This window comes from Pleurodeles waltl, chromosome 11 (assembly GCF_031143425.1).
Source record: "Pleurodeles waltl isolate 20211129_DDA chromosome 11, aPleWal1.hap1.20221129, whole genome shotgun sequence".
In the NCBI taxonomy this organism is placed as follows: Eukaryota; Metazoa; Chordata; class Amphibia; order Caudata; family Salamandridae; genus Pleurodeles; species Pleurodeles waltl.
The window spans coordinates 933,770,323-933,787,491 of NC_090450.1; the positions used below are offsets into that span (position 1 = coordinate 933,770,323).

At 47.9% G+C, this 17,169-nt stretch overlaps 1 protein-coding gene across 2 annotated transcripts in view; it reads right to left on the reverse strand.

Annotated features, from left to right (window-relative positions):
• CIT (citron rho-interacting serine/threonine kinase) overlaps positions 1 to 17,169 on the reverse strand; it is a 1,039,445-nt gene that overhangs the window by 69,329 nt on the left and 952,947 nt on the right. For both annotated transcript variants that reach the window (XM_069215034.1, XM_069215033.1), the window contains 2 exons: positions 2,685 to 2,813; positions 2,079 to 2,159 (listed from right to left, as the gene is read on the reverse strand). In XM_069215034.1, coding sequence (XP_069071135.1) covers positions 2,079 to 2,159; positions 2,685 to 2,813 — 210 coding nt within the window. The remainder of the gene's footprint in view (positions 1 to 2,078; positions 2,160 to 2,684; positions 2,814 to 17,169) is intronic.

The following is a 17,169-nucleotide window of genomic DNA, read 5'->3' on the forward strand; positions in this document are numbered from 1 at the left end:
CTTCTAGCCAGACCTTCTGGGCTTGGAGGCACCACAACCTCGTCCCTGCACAAGCTGTTGTTCTGACGCAGGATGGTGGCTGGTCGCTCTGTGAATGGCGTGGTGCCACGCCCCTTCCGAAGCTACGAAAGGGGTGACAGACTACTGGCGAGGGGTTGCCGAGAGGCCCAAGGCTTGGCCGTAGCCCGGGAGTCCTTAAAGCACTCCAGCGCCGAGTATGCATTTTTGCCAAATAGGCAGGACTCTTCGAAGGGCATATCCATGAGGTTTGCCTGGACGACCCCGAAAAGCCAGATGTACGTAAGCCAGGCGTGGCATCGAAAGTCCACTCTAGATTAAATCGCTCTACCCAGCAAGTCAGTCGTGTCAAAACCCCACCTTATGGTAAACTTCACTGCATCGCTACCGTCCTTAACTGCTTGGGAGAGAATGGCCTGCGCATCCTCCGGGACCTGATGTAGCACCAAGTGTGGGAAAAACGGCTCAATGAGGTGTTTACCAACCTCAATGGCAGGCTGTTGGAAGAAAACATTTTCTTCCCAAACTGATCCAGCCTCTTGAATTCCCTACCTGGAGGTGCAGAAGGGAAGGCGCCATGGGAAACAGATGCTTGGACTACCAAGCTCTCTGAGATGGGGTGTTGTGTGAGGAAACTAGAGCTGCATGGTGCCGGGCGACGGCCAACTGTCCTGTTTACAGGATACACTGCTGGGTTTGGACCACGTCCCCAGCAGGACATCAGTGAGGGCTCCATTGAACGGCAACATCGGTTCTGATGTGAAACCCCGGCCTGAAGCACCTCTGTCAGGAAGTTAGCCCTGATCCGCATGACGGCACTTCGAGGTCAAGGACCTCTACTGCCCTACACATCACCATTGCATATGATACACCCTCCTCCGTAGCCACCATAGAAGGGGAGAGCAAGTCACCATATGGAGAGGTGTCCAGTCCACTGGCCTCTCCCAGTTCCTCATACTAGTCCAATGGTTCTATTTGGGTTTCCAGGGGTCCAAAGACCCCTCCCATTCCTCGCCAGTTCAAGTAAATGCTCAATCATAGATTTGGCACCTCTGGGCGCCAACACTGTTGGTGTCGTTCTGGCTCAGGATCATCGGTGATAAGAATGTGGCTCGCGCCACCAGTAGCGCCGGGAGTGTTGATGTCTATTGCGGTGCTGGAGAAGGTCAACTGTGTGAAGCTGGGGCCATTCCAAATCTACGAGGCCCCATCAAAGATGAGGCCGGACCTGCTGCCGTGGAACCTGATGGGGCCTCTGCCAACCCGCAGGGCCCAAAGGTGTGCCAGCGGGACCTGGCCGCTCAAATACAAGACGCATGGCCTCATAAAACTCCTGAAGGGGGGGGGGGGGAGGTGCTCTGGCTTCTGGAAAGGGAGGAATGCTTGGAGTTGGCCCTGGCATTTGTTCTGTGGAACCGTGCCCGGATAGTCGACGTTCCAGAGTCACCTAGTCGGCCGATGGACAAGGCAAAGTCTGCTTGGACTTCATCTTCTTCTTGTCCCCGAGTGCCCGGAGGATCTCGAGTGGGATGAAGACGACTTGGGGCTCCTGGAGCAGTCCCGTGATGGCAGGCACCACACGGCTTGAATTCAGCCTTTCTCAAGGTCATCCTCGCACAGACACAAAAAATCTCGACAAAAAGGTCAAAAAAGGCCTGTCAAAAAAGACAGAGGGTAGCTCTGTTCCAGATCTGCACTTACCCGGCGCGGAAGGAAAAGAAATGACGTACGCACGCCTAGGTGGTGCCTCTATAGGCAACCGTGACGTCACAGATGGCTCCAACAGTGCCACACAGATCTGTACGATGCCACCTGACGGCACGAGCAAGGGTATTGCTCAGCGAAAGTTCCAGAGTCTAAGCTGAAACCTGGAAATTCCAAAGGTAAGGAATCTGCAGCTAGAAGTCTCTATCAGATACAACATTTACAGTGTCTTTGTATCAAAAAGAAACAAACATGCTACTCATACAAAACATTTGGTTACACCTGTGGACAAATTATGCAGCAGTGGACAGAACTGTATACTGGAGTGTTCTTGAAAGAAGAATATTATCACTTACCGAAAGCTAGAGGCAACCGACTCCACTTCAGATCTTCTGTTCGGCTTCGCCTTCCATAAGAATCCACAAAAACACCAAATTCTAGAGAAAGCAATGAAGATGTATAGACATTGACCTTGTTTTTCAACCTAATACTAGTCAATGACTCGAACAATAAGAGGTCTGATAGGTGTGTACTCTGCTCTGCATCTGCTTTGTTCAATAAAATAATAAAAAAAAGACTATAGAAACCATCAATGTATCACGAAGTGAATGATTCAGAAATATTGCTGTTTTTAAGCAGTGCATTTGTAGGGCTGACTTGTTGGATGACAAGTGGCTTAATGATTGTTATACAAGCACTCAAGAACAGAATGTACCCATGTTGCATGCTAAGTTGAGATCCAAGGATCAATTATCTATGGGAAAGTGGAGTGCATAATTGGAACTTTTTCTTTCAATTGAGTTTTTACATATGAAAGGAAACCACTTTCACTGGCATGGGTCTTATTTGCCTCCCACATGCCAGCAGCAACTAAGTCTTGCTCAAGTGAACTGCTAACAGTTATGTTTGTGTCAGAAAGCATAGCAAAGATTCAAACTTTGAACATCGAGTACCTGACTTACCATGGAAGCACAGTAGGTACTCCTCCCTCTGCCCAGTGGTATTCACCTGCATGATGGCAATTGGAAAACTATTGGAGGATGAAGCGAAAACAGCAGAGGCTAAGGAATGATCGTTTTTGTCCAAGAATTCTAGATGGGATAAAAAGAAAGCTGGTAAGTGAAAATTTAAAGTTTAATTCTTTATTTTCAAAACATTCTGCAAGACAGTGACCAATTACATTTGGTCCTTAACTAGCAGAATCTCTAAACAGATGTAGTGTATAAGGTCTTCTCAAACATGTTGCTTTCCTTAGCTAACACTTGGTGAATACTCTCCGAACACAGATTCATGAGCTTTTGAAACCCCAGACACTACACTTGATCTAATAAGTAGCCCAATCTCACTCAATGCAGACTCCGTTCAACCTGCACTAAGCTGCAAACAGGCACCTCTCCTGGGCACGGGACATCAGAGCAAACAAGTTAAGACATTGTGAGTTTATGAAATCTACCTGAGGACTTTAAAACTCAGAAGTTAAGTCTCCTCCATGGGGAGGTGGCTGTGTAGTAAGGCATATGAGTGGATTATCCTCCAGAAAGACTGTTAAGGAAGGAAGTAATTTGTTTTTCCAATGAATACTTTTAACTGCACATTTTTCACCATTTGAATCAATACCAAAGCAGCACACTCCCTGTCAGATAGGTGCTGAGTTTGAGGAATGGACTTTAAACCGGCACGTCTATAGGACCAAGCTGTAGGAAAACCACTCTTTTTGACATGGTTACCCCCACCGTTTGCCCATTATAGTGTGCATAGACTGTTTTCACTGGAATCCTGCTAACCATGACACCAGTGATTGTGCCCTCTCCTCCAAATGTGGTTGCTTTGGTACCCTGTACACCCCAAATTTGTCATACTGGTGTACCCCTGTAAGTCTCTAGTATATGGTACTTAGGTACCCAGGGCACTGGTACACCAGGGGTCCCCCTATGGGCTGTGGCATGTATTATGCCACCCAAGGGAGCCTATGCAAACTGTCTGCAGGGCTGCCATTTGCAGCCTGTGTGAAAAGGTGCATGCACGCTTTCACTGCTGGTCACTACACCAGGTCACTGTAAGTCACCACTATGGTAGGCCCTTTCAGCCCAAAGGGCAGGGTGCAGGTGCCTGTGCCTGAGGGCACCCCTGCGTGAGCAGAAGTGCCCCTTACGAACTCCAGTTCTAATGCACTAGACTTCGTGAGTGCAGGAAAGGCATTTTACCTGTGTACTGAACACAGGTCCAGCTACGTAATGGTATCTCCAAACCTAGGCATGTTTGGATACAAAACATGTCAGAATCATACCCCAATACTAATGCAAGTATTGGTGCATGATTCCATGTACTCCAGGGGCTCCTTAGCGGACCCCTAGTATTGCTCCTACCACTCTTTTAGGGTTTTGCGAGCTGCCCATGCTGCTGCAGGCCCTCAGACTGGTCTTTGCATTCCTGCTGCTTGACCAGCTCAAGCAGGGGAAGGCATAACAAAAGATTTCCTGTGGGAAAGGGGATACATTAACCTTTCTTTTGGAAATAAATGTTAATGGGCCGGGGAGGGGTAGCCTCCCCACACCACTGGCTTGCTTTGAAGGGCACATTTGGTGTCCTCCTTGCATAATCCGGTTTGCCCCAGTCTAGGGACCCTGGTCCCTGTTATGGCGCGAAACCACACAAAGGAAAGGGGAGTGACCACTCCCCTGTCCATCACCACCCAGTGGTGGTGCCTATAGCTCCTCCAGATGGCTACCTGATTCTGCTATCTAGGAAACAAGATGTGCAGAGGCCCCTAAGAGCATCTGGTTGGTCAGGACAGGTAACTGACATCAGTGACCCCCTATGATAGGTGGTCACCCTGCAGAGTGATAAAGCCCCCTGTTAGGGCTATTTAGGGACTCCCTTGCAGGTGGGTCCCCAGATTTGGCATGCAAGACTCCACCAGGACTCTGCATCGACCTCTTCTGTTCCTGCCCACCAGAACTGCTGCTGGACTTCACAGGAACCAAACATGTCTGTACCTCCAAAAAATGACCTCGCCTTGCAATATCGTTTCTCTGGCTCCCTCCAGCAATTGCTTCATTTCCATGGCTGTGCATCCTCTGGGTCGTCAAGACTTCAGCTGCACCAAAGAAGCAAGAAGGAATCTCCCTTGGCGGGGAGGAGTCACTCCCCTGTATCTGCAAGAACCTAAGGCAACAACGTCCAGACTAGATCTAGGTATTCACCTTTGGGGTTCCCAAGTTCTGCCAGCTACCTCCCAACTACTCCACAATCTTGGGTGGGGGACCTAACTTCGCATTCCATTTTAGTATATGGTTTGGCGCCCACCATAGGGCCCTAGCTATTTTCTGCTATTTCCTGCCAATGGTTGTTGTTTTTCTATGCTTATTCCTAATACTTACCGTGTATATATAGTGTATACTTACCTCCAGTTGGTTGTCTGCCTATAAGTAATCTAGTTCAGTGTTACTGTAATAAAGTACCTTTATTTTTGCAACATTGTGTGGTTCCTTTCATGTGAGATAAGTTTCTTTGTGACTACTGTGGTATTGCAGGTGCTTTACACTCCTCCTAGATAAGTCTTAGCTGCTCACCACAGCTACCACTAGAGAATCCTTGCTTCCTAGACACTGTTTCACTAACTAATGAGGGTTGCCTGGACCTGGTATAAGGTGCAAAATCCATAGGTGTCCACCACACACCAGGCCAGCTTCCTACACAACCAACCACAATGACCCTCCCTGTGGACCTGCTCATTGCTATGGCACTGCTCTGTCAAACATCTCTAGATATGGCCATATTTGAGGCCTTCGCCCTGGTGTAATGAGCACAAAGGCACTCAGAAGTTTTTTTTTTTTTTTTTTGCCAGAGCACAGTCCAGCCTAAAGCAAAGAACGGTCCACCTCAATAAGCTCAGTTTCTGTACAGTCTTTATTTGAACTGGCAAAATTGACAGAGTTCATCACCTGCCCAGTGCTCCGGAGTCCTATCTATTTAGAAAAAATAAGGACCAGCCTAGGATCCAACTGGTGCATTCTCTTGTCCTCCTTGGAGAGATCTTGCGAAGTGTAGAATGTGTGGAGTGTAATGGAGTGAACCAAATGAAGAAAAGAGGCATGGGTCTGATGTACCAACTGACGTGCCACTCGCCGGAAAGCAATTCGACACCTTGTCAGGGGTAGTATGCCCTATATAAATATAATTAAAGCTTTTTGGGAAAAGGTGGTATATGGCAGCAGAACAGATTACGCCCACAATTCACAGATGAAACATGAAGGCAATAAGAATAATCATCTTGAGTGTAGGAGGCTGGCCTGGTTTGTAGTGGGTACTTACACCTTATACCAGGTCCAGTTATCCCTTATTAGTGTAAAGTAGTCAGTGTCTAGAAGCCAGGCTCTCTAGGGGTAGTGTGGATGAGCAACCAAGGCCTAACTAGGGGACATGCAAAGTTCATGCAATACCACTGAAGTCACACAGTATTCACACACATGAAAGAAAATACTCAGTGTTACAAATATATAGGTACTTTATTTTGGTGACAACTGCCAAAAATACCATAGAGACTATATTCCCTTAGGTAAGTAATACACAATGATATTCTCTAGTATGCAGAAATAGCAGTAAAACAGTTAAAAAACAGTGCAAATAGTGAAAATAACTTTAGTTAGAACTGTGCCTAGGAGGAGCACAAACCATATACTAAAGAGTCGAATGCGAAAGTCGGTCTCCCACCCAGGCAAGTGTAGTGTGTAGAGAGGTGGCTGGGAGTATTAGAAAACACCAAAGGTAAGTAATATAACCCACCCCATCCCTGGAAAGCAAGAGTAAATCACAGTAACTTTCCTAGAACACACAAGAACATGAGAAAGAAGATTATGAAAGAACCAGAAGAGACTGCAAGACACCGACAATGGATTCCTTGACCTGAAGACCCGTGGAAGAATGGGACCAAGTCCAAGAAGCACTGAAAGGTCCAGGGAGAACAGGAGCCCCTGATAACTGGAATGACGTTGCAAATGAAGAACCACTGGTGAAGAACAACAATCAGTACTGCACCCAAGAAGACGGATGCTGGTTCCTGGTTGGTGCAGATGATGTCACACGCCGGATGGATAATTGCAGTCTGATTTGCGTTGTTGGATTCTGCCAACAAGCCTTGGCACATGCAAAGGTCGCGGTTAGCAGAAGATGGCGGTGCCGGGGACCGGCAGGGACCTGGCAGACTCTACCCAGGAGGGAATCAAAAAGTCAAAGGGGGCTCTCAGCAACTCAGAGAGCCCTCAGAAGACCAGGCAGCACGCACAGGAGTCCCACTCCATGGGGAAAGAAAAGGTGCAGAAGGAGGCCCACACAGGACTGCGACAAAGAGCCCCACGCCGCTGGAGAACCACGCAGGAAGCTGTGCGTTGCAGAATAGAGTGCTGGGGCCGGAGCTTCATGAATACCTTCGTGGAAGGATGCCAACAAGCCTTGGCAACTGCAAAACAGTGCACGGGGGTACTGTCTTGAGTGGGGAGGCAAGCTTTTACCTCCACCAAACTTGAACAGTAGGACGTCAGGACGGTCGGGACGACTTCAGTCCACCACCCGTGATGCTGGATCCACGCACTTAGTCAGGCGAGGGGACCCACGCCACCGGTCGATGCTGCAGAGGGGTGCCTGCTGGTGCAGGGAGTGACTCCTTCACTCCAAGAGAGATTCCTTCGCTCTTCTAGTGCAGGCTCAAGACAGGCTGTCCTCTGAGGAGGCACGACCGGGAAACAGTTACAGTTGCTGGCAGGAACTGAAGATACAATGTTGCAGAAGTCACCTTTGCTTCTTTGTTGCAGCTGTAGAGTTCCTGGGGGTCCAGATGCAGTTTATTCGATAAGAAGGAGAAGTAGAGGTTGCAGAGGATTCCTGCTGGAGTCTTGCAATTCGAATCTCAAGAACCACCCAAGAGAGAGACCCTAAATAACCCTGAAAGTGGGATTGGTCAGCTACAGAAGTAAGCACCTATCAGGGGAGGGCTCTGACGTCACCTGCTGGCACTGGCCACTCAGATGCTCCCAGAGTGCCCTGCCAACTTGGAATGCAAGATGGCAAAATCCAGGGACCTTCTGGAGGAGCTCTGAGCACTACCCCTGGGGTGGTGATGGACAGGGGAGTGGTCACCCCCTTTCCTTTGTCCAGTTTCGCGCCAGAGCAGGGAGTGGGGGTCCCGGAACCAGTGTAGACTGGATTATGCAAAGAGGGCACCAAATGTGCCCTTCAAAGCATTTCCAGAGGCTCTGGGAGGCTCCCCCTCTCATGCCTGTAACACCTATTTCCAATCGGAGAGGGTGTAACATCCCTGTCCCAAAGGAAATCCTTTGTTCTGCCTTCCTGGGCTCGAGCTGCTTGAGCAACAGGAGGGTAGAAACCGGCCTGTGAGGTGGCAGCAGCTGGGGCTACCTGGAACAATTCAGAAGGCTGTAATGGCAATACTGGGGGTCCCCTAAAGAGCCTCCAGAGTGCATGAAAACATACAAACAATGCTTGCAAAAGCCTTGGGGTATGATTCCAACATGTTTGATACTAAACATGGCTATATTCAGAGTTGCTATGGTGAAGCTGGACATAGGTGGTGACCTATGTCCAGGGCATGCGTAAAATGGCGTCCCTGCAATCACAAAGTCTGGGAAAATGGTCCTGGAGGTTGTGTGGGGGCACCTCTGCTAATGGAGGGGTGCCCTCACACAGGTACTCTGCACCCTGCCTTTAGGGCAGGGAGGCCTGCATAAGGGTGACTTATGAGTGACCTGGTGCGGTGTAAATGGCAGTGAAAGGGTGCATGCACCATTTCACACAGGCTGCAATGGCAGTCTTGTAGCAGCCTTTGTATGGGTCCCCAACAGGTGGCAAAAGAAATGCTGCAGCCTGTAGGGATGCCCTGGAACCCAAATGCCCTGGGTACCTAGGAGCCATATACTAAAGCCTTACATGGGGGGGGGGGGGGAGGGGGGGACCAGTATGTCAATGTTGGGTGAAATATGACAGGATCTCAGTGAACACACTCAAACACACTGACATCAGGCAGAAAATGGGGGTAACATGCCAAAACGATGGTACTTTCCTACACTGAGGGGCTAAAGTCTTTGGGTACAACTGTGTATAGGTACAAACACCAATACAGATGAAAAAGAAAATAACTGAAGTAATGCATCACAACCGATGACTTGACTATAGAGATGGCTGAGCAGGCAAATGAAGAAGGGTAAAAGTAGATGGTAAGTAGCCTTTACTTGTGCCCACCGCAAGGCCTTCCTGGACCACAGAAAAAACATGCAAAAGAACATCATACAACTTGGCCTGAAAAGCATCAATCACCTGCCTGCACACTAAGTAACAACTTAGAGTAGCTGCCAGAACAGGTGGGCTTCTTGAATGGATGATAGGCAGCCAGAATCACATCAAAACACCTCAGATGGAAGGCTGAAGCCACAGGATTCTGTTTATTTTCCCAGACCTCTGCCATCCATTGGGACAGGAGATCTGCCTAAGATGAAGTGAAGGGAAGATGCTCATATGCAGGAGATAGGGGTGCCTGAGCCCTGTCCAGGACTACTAATGTGAGCTGGACCCAGCCCCTTTTGACCTTCAGGATTCATGGGATCCACCGCAGGGGTGGGAACAAAAAGAAGGCTGGAATTCCACCAAATGGGTAATATGTCTCCCAGAGAGACAGAGGAAGAAAAACTGGGGCGCAAACTGCCGAACACTGAGCATTGTTACCAGATTACTGACAGTCTGTGAGAACCAGTGGGGACCCAGAACCTGGTAGTCTGAGCCTCTAGTCAGAGGCCACTGGACTGCCACACCACCTTGCCTGTTGCAGTGTTGTATAGTGTTGGTGTTTTACATTAGGACCTGGACTGACCTGCCTCTGATAGAAGGCAGAAAAGCCTTGAGGGCCAGACAGGCAGCGCAAAGATTCACACAATTGATATGGCGTAGGGAGCTGGGTTCTGGTTGCAGTACCCCCCAACTTTTTGCTTGTTTTTAAGTGCAGCTTTGACTGAAGTGCACTGGGTTCCTGCTAACCAGGTTCCCAGTGCTGCCAGTGTTCCTTCCCTAAAAGAAGACACCTATCACTTGATCTCCAAGTGACCAGGCCCTTTGGAACCTCTGTAAGTCCCTAGTAAATGGTACCAGTGGTACCTAATGCATGGGTACTGAAGAGGGCCCCTCAGAGCTGCAGGTCAACTTGTGCCACTCTGACGGACCCAGGACAAACCTTATGCAGACTGCCATTGCAGGCTGCGTGACAAGGTGCTCCCAAAATTTAAAACACAGCATGGCACACACTTGTGTGCCATGTCCCCTAAAATACTCCTTGCGCTGTAAGTGAGCCCTAAAACAAGCCTTCAGCCATAAGGCAAGATGCATTATATTACGAGTGAGGACTTATATGCATGAACAAATATTCCCCTACTATGTCTGCTGATTCTTTGACTTCTTTGACACAGTAAGTGTGCAGGGAAGCCATTTTATCTGTATGTGCTGGACACGGTCAATACGAGCTCCCCTATAACATGATGGCTTGCTCTAGCATAGGGATGTCTGGTATGAAATATCTCATATTAATAAACCCTCACTAAATCTAGTGACCGATTTATTAATACAGACACCCAGAGGGCACCTTAGAGGTGCCCCTGAAAACCTACCTGACTGCTGGTCTGTTAACTGACTGGTCTAAACCAGTGCATCCACCCTAGACAGATTTCTAACCTCCTGAGGTGAGTGCCAGTGCTCTCAGAGGCCAGGAACAAAAGCCTGTTCTGGTCGGAGGTGTTACCACCACTTCCAGGCAGAATGGACATCCTAGAGCGGGAAGCTTCAAAGGACTAGCTGCCTTTGTAATGTGACCCAGGTCTTTCTCCAGATGGCGGAGATGACCAACCCCAATGTCCTGACCTCACTTTTTGGTGGCAGGACAGGCAGGAAAATTAGTAAGATTAGGAGGTGGGCCCAAAATCATGCCAGTCCGAACCCTAAGGTGGCTGAGCGGATGTGGACACCATTGACTGCTACCTGGCACTCCTCGTAACGCCCCTAAATTGAGTATTTAGGTGGTACCCCTCAATCCAAGAACTGTGATTTGACGGATCAAGAGAAGGATGGCGAAGAAAAGCCACTGCCTAGCAAGAACAGCCGAAGAGTTGCAGACATTTTGGCGCAAAAACCTGCCTGCAATTTTCACGACAATCACAACAGAGTGACTCGTCCTGCAAGCTGGAGAACTACCAAAGCTTCGGGGAGTCTACCAGCATTTCAAAACCACCACCAGTTTCCCTTGGATTAGAAGAGCTCCTTCCCTGCAAAGTCTGGTCCACTGCCTTGCAGCTCCCTGGCCCTGACCAAAGCTGCACACAACCAGAAGGAGGTACCCGTGGCTCTGGAGGACCAAGATCGCCCCCACCACCTCAGCAAGTGTGACGACAGCAGGACCCACCAGAGCAGTGCATCACTAATCCCATCGGTACCAGGTGCCCTGCACCAAGCACTAACAATGAGGGTCCAGTCGGGATTCTTATTGCACCAGGACAAGCAGCCATTGATGGGCATCAGCATCACTGAGACCCACTATGTGAGTGACCCAGCTGTCCTGATTTCCCCCTGCCAGCTGGTTGTCCCTGACTGGGAAGAGCTCTTTTGCGCACAAAGCCCAGCTGCTCTATCCACTCTGCACCCGAGTGGCCGGGCCTGGATCCCGTAAAACCGACTGTGCCCCCTTGCTCTAAAGCCCCTTGCGACCCAAGCCCCTATTTGGGAGCTCGCTGACTTGTCCCCAAGTCACCTTGTGCAGCCTGTTTTTAGGTGGCCCTCCTTCTTTGTAGTGCGCCCTGCCATACGAGCACCCTGCTCCCAATTGAATTCGGGGAGCTACATATGAACTGCTGGTTGTACTTTGAACCTTGGGCTCTACATCTCTAATTACAGAAGGGGAACCCCCAAAACTGACTGTACTTACATTTATGCACTGTTGACTTTTCTCTCCATGGGATTGCACTGGGGGTAAAGGAGCACAGGTTTGAACTCTTTACCTACCTGCACCTTTTAAAGACAAAACAGTATTTACTCTTTAGTAAAGGCTTTGGTTTCAAAATATATATATATATATATATATATATATATATATATATATATATATATATATAAAGAAGTGTTAGTTTTCTAAATTGGTCTCAGATTTATTCTTGGCGTGTGTCTCATTTATTGCCTCTCTGAGTACCATAAACGCTTAGCATTACCCTCTGATAAACCTAACTGCTCACCCACACGATCACAAAAGAGAGCATTAGTGTTATGTACTTTGCCTCTGTCAACCAATTGGGGATCCACTGGACCCGCTGCATAGTGTACTTCTTTTTAGTGCATCATATAGAAAGCCAGCTTCGTACATATGGAGACATTGCTTCACGTAGGTCAGGTGACGTCCCCAGCTGAGAGAAGGCATGTTCATCACTACTCTGAGCTTTGGATGGGGCTGGCAGAATGGCTCATTGCATGTCAGGTTGGCATCTGTGACGCACCACTGAAGATCATGTGCTGCCTCTTCCAATATGCAGATGTTGGCCGAGAGGAACTTTTAGTGTTTGGCCCATAGCAGGCAAAGGCTTCCCTGCATAGTCTGCATGTGCCAACGAGCATCAGGAACCAGCAGCATGCACAAGGCCAGAAGATCAAGAACCCTTTGAACCATCCAGGTCTGAATCAAGGCACAAACCCAGAATATTGCAATCCAACCCTGAATGTCCTGAACTCAGTGCAGATATGGAAAGAACTTATAAGCCACCGTATTCAGGATGGTAATTTTAAAGTAAACCTCTGCAAAAACCAAAAGATGGAATTTCAGCTCACTGATGACAGATCAAGGGTGGCCACAATGGAACTGTGGTCTGGGAATGTCTGAGCCAAATTCACCCTTAAAAGATAGTCGTCAAGGTGTGGGTAAACTAATCACTTCCATGAACCCCCATGCAGATGAGGTAAGTCCAAAGAGCAGGCCAATGAACTAGAAGTGGTCAAACTGCATAAAAATAGGAGTTAATGCCTGTGGGTAGCAGCACTCCTCATTAAAGTATAATGTCCTAGGACAAAATTCGGTCTCTTGGATTTTTAAGGTCACCATGACCTGTGCCATTGCCAGCTTCTTGAACATGTCCTTTCTGATGAAGGTGTTTAGAAGTCTGAGATCTAAGATCAACCTCAGCCTGCACCAACTTCCCCTCCTATCCTTTTTGGGTACCAAGACTTGTGATCCTCTTCATCTTGGGAACCACTTCAATCACACCCTTGACAAGCAGAATCTTGACAACCTAGGCCAGATTTGCAGCATAATCCATCAATGTATGGCTGTAAATTGTAGAGTTGTGGGGAGTGGTAGACAAAAAGGGGAAAGCATCCCTAAACTGAACGACCTGAAGGACCAGTGGGCCACCACTGGATAACTGCAAACCAGCAGTGTAGCCAAAATCAAATTCTGACTCCTGTGGAGACCGAGGGGAAATTAAAACAACTTGGTAGCAGTTGCAGCAGGTAAGGAGGAAGAGGACTGCTGCTGCGGCTGCCCAATCTGTCCATTTGGAGCCATAAAAAAAATGGAAAGGTTTGGGGCCTGCCTCCTTTGGTAAGCAAGACCTCTCTAGTAGCCTCAGAACATCCTGTACTCCAGAAGTAACTTGCAAACAGAGTAAAGTAACCCACAGAGAACGAGCCATGGACTGGCTATCCTTAACGCATTTCAGAGCTGAATCTACCTTCTCACCAAAGAAGTTGGCTCTGGTAAACAGCATGCCCATCAATGATGCTTGGACATCCCAGGGGAACCTGGTAGACACATCCAAGCAAGTTGCCTGATATTGATGCTGGTGCTTAGAGCCTGGCCTGTCCAACATAGTTTAAAAGAAATCCTCTGTGAGGGACTCAGATGTGACTTTGGCTCGTTGATCAAGATCACCAATGATGTCAGGAGGTCTGCTGTCATCTGGAGATGGTTCACACGACTGACTATGGTGAGCCTACCTTCATCATCCAGTTGCTGAGGTATGAGAAAATTGGAATCCCTAACCTCTGAAAATGGGCTGCAAAACCGCCACTACTTTCATTCACTTCCGAGCAGCACTTGTAAATCTGAAGGGGAACAGGTTAAACTGAAAAAGCTCCTAGCTGACCTTAAACTGTAGGTAATAGCTGTGGGATTGCAAAACAGCTTATGAAAGTACATGTCCTACAGGTCCAAGGCTACCATGCAGTTGCCCAGATCTAGGGCAGAGATAACCTTGGTAAGTATGAGCATTTTGAATTATTCACACTGGAAGGCATTCAAAGGGCAAAGCTCTAAAATAGAAAGGCCGCCTCAGTCCTTCAGCACAAGGTTATAGCAGAAGTAACAACCTGTCCCTATTTTGGATTCCAGCACCCTCTCAATGGCTCCACTGGAAAGTACAGCTCGCACCGCTTGCAGAAAAGTAGATAGGTACTCCACTGAAAGCCTCTCTGATGTGGGAGGAAGCTGTTGTGGGTCAAAAAGTAATGGAAGGGTGCAGCCTTGCCGGAAGATTTGGATGACCCAGCTGTTAGAAGTGATGAATTGCCAGCCTAGGAGAAAATATTGGAACCTGCCTACTACCGTATACTTGGATCAGGTTAAGTGCAAACTAAAGTAGCTTGGTGGCTGATGCCACAAAAAAGGGTGACTGAGAAGATTTAGCAGGGTTTGAAAGGTCCAGAGAACATGCTGTGGCTTTGCTTTCCTTGCAAAAAAGACATGATCCATCAAAAAGTATATCCATAAGGAATGTTTGCCCATCTCCAGAAAAACCTGTGGATCGAAACCATTTGTGGTGACTAAGCACCACACTAGTACTGACTGCTAAACAGGAGTAGTAGCCAGACTAGCCCAAATCACATGCTTAGCTTTATCCTGATCATGCTGAATGGTTTGAGCCAAGAAGGCCCTAAAATCTCCAGGGACTGCTGGAAAGATCTTGCTGTTTTGTAGACTTCAGTGTGACTAGCATGCCCAAACAGGGAATCTGGTGATCACTGTGCCACTGGAACCAAGCTGCGCTTGACTGACAGGCCCCCACCAAGATGAAACCAGTCTTCAGTTGCTTGTGCTCCTGTTCAGAGAGAACCAGGTCTGGCAGTACTGGCTGGACTGTTCAAGGATCAAGACTGATTTGCACGTCTGGGTCCAAACTGAAGTTGCATGGTGTGCCAAATATTTATGGACTGGGACGCGGCCTGTGTGGCTGAGATTAATTTGAGCACTCAATACAACATAATTATGAATACTTTGGCAAGATCTGACTGAACGTGTCCCAGAGTGTGGGCATGTATCTGTGTTGAACAACCTCAGGGCTAGGCAGGCCAAAGAGAACATTAATTTCCTACATGCCTCAATCCTTTTTGACTCCCTGTCCGGATGGTGATTGGGGATTTAAAGGGCAGGGGGTGCTGCTTGTGGGGAAAGAATTAGGATTCACTTTGTTTGTAGAAGCTTGGACCAGGGTAAAGTCGCTGGGAGCTGATCTGTGGTGCATTGCCACCTGTCTGTTCACTGGTTGGCAAGAGCAAGGGTTAGACCAAGTACTCACAAGAATATCAATTGGGGCTTTGCTTTGATGAATGGGTGCAAAAGCTCAGGGTAAGTAGGCCCAAGATGAAGAACTGCAGTCAGGACGTTTGTCTTAACTTAAACAGAAGTTACCTGTAAGTTCAGGCCCTCTACAGCACATCTGATTACTGGAGTAAATGAAGCACTTTCTTCCTTTGGAGGCCCAAGGGGGGGAACCACCCTATATCAGGAGAAGTATCAAAGCCACTAGCCTCTTGTAAATCTATGTTCAAACTGTCATCATCATAAATCATGCCAATTATTTCCATTGTCATCTTGGAGGGATGGTAAACACTGGTAAAAACTGGAAGAAAAATCTGCTAGAGCCTTTTAGAGAAGCTCCATGGCAATGGAAGTGCATGGTCAGAATCAGGTTGCATAGGAACCAGATGTGCTGGAGCACAACCTCAGTCAGGATCGAGAAAGATTTGGATTGGGGTTGGACACTGGATCCACCTCACATTTCAATGACCGGAATGGAATTCTGAACAGGATCTGGTGCATAATCAGGGGTAGGTCCCAGGGGCAGGTAGAGCACTGAGGATGGATCCACTGCCTGAAACCCAACTGGCAAGAAAATAAAGAAAAAAATGCAGCATGGCCTCTTTAAAGGCTTAGACCTACTGAAACATTGATGTCCTGCGAAACCCAGGGAGCATCGGGATGAACTGTGGGATAGGCTCCTCAATCTTTCATAGAGAGCCACATCGCATTGCACTTTGAAGCCCTTTTGACAAGTTAGAAAGTGGCAATGGGGTAGAGTACCATTTTCCCTTCTTGTGTTTCCTCTTTGACTTGGTCTTCGGAGTACTGCATAACTTTGACTGCGAGGAAGACCTGTTGAGGGATCTGCCTTGAGAGCGGGAACAGGTCTACACCCTACACTTGGAGTGGCAGCGACACTCATAGGAGGTCTGTGACTTCTTCCGATGTTCGACAACATATAGGTTGAATATGTGAGAAACACCTAGGTCCTAAACAACTAATTGCCTAAACCACTAGTGCTAAACAACTAAAAAGTCTCTACAACGAAGTACTGAACAACTACTGTCTAAACATCGATTTTGCCTGAATAACAATTGCCTGAACACAGAATCAGAAGGTACGTTTTTCTTTTTTTTTAATGGTTTATCAGTTGTTTTAATATATATATATATATATATATATATATATATATATATATATATATATATATATATATATATATATATATATTAATCCTTGTGTTTCCTCTCAAACAGAAAAAAACATCTCAGTCACTCAATGTCTCCTTTTCAAATTGGTTTCATCGGCAAAACCAAAATCACCCAACGTGTTTCGGGAGTCACAGCTCCCTTGTTCTGGATCATCTAGCTGGAATACTATAAGGTCCAGCACACTCTCCCCTTACCCATAAGTATAAGGATCCAACCTGGGGAACATAAGCCCTGTCGAAGACTGAGTCGGCGTCTAGCGATGTCGATCTGACTCCAGGATCGATGGTGGGCTCGACTGGCGTCGACACCTTTGCCAGCGCTGTGGAAGGCCGCAATGGCACAACATGTGACTGCACGGATCCAATAACGGGTCCAGAGGCACCTTCCGGAACAGATGCTGCTGATGTGGAACCCAAGGGGGCCCCTTCTGACCCTCCTGGGCCAGATGCCATCACAGGAGGGTCGGTCTGCCCAAAAATGAGGCGCATGGCCTAGTAAAACTCTCTGAGTTAGACAGGGGTGGCTCTGGCTCCCGGAAACTTGGGGAGGCATGGAGCCGACCCAGAAACAGGATCCGAAGCGTAGATGCTCCTCTTGCGTTGCATCATCTGAGTGATGGGGTGAAGT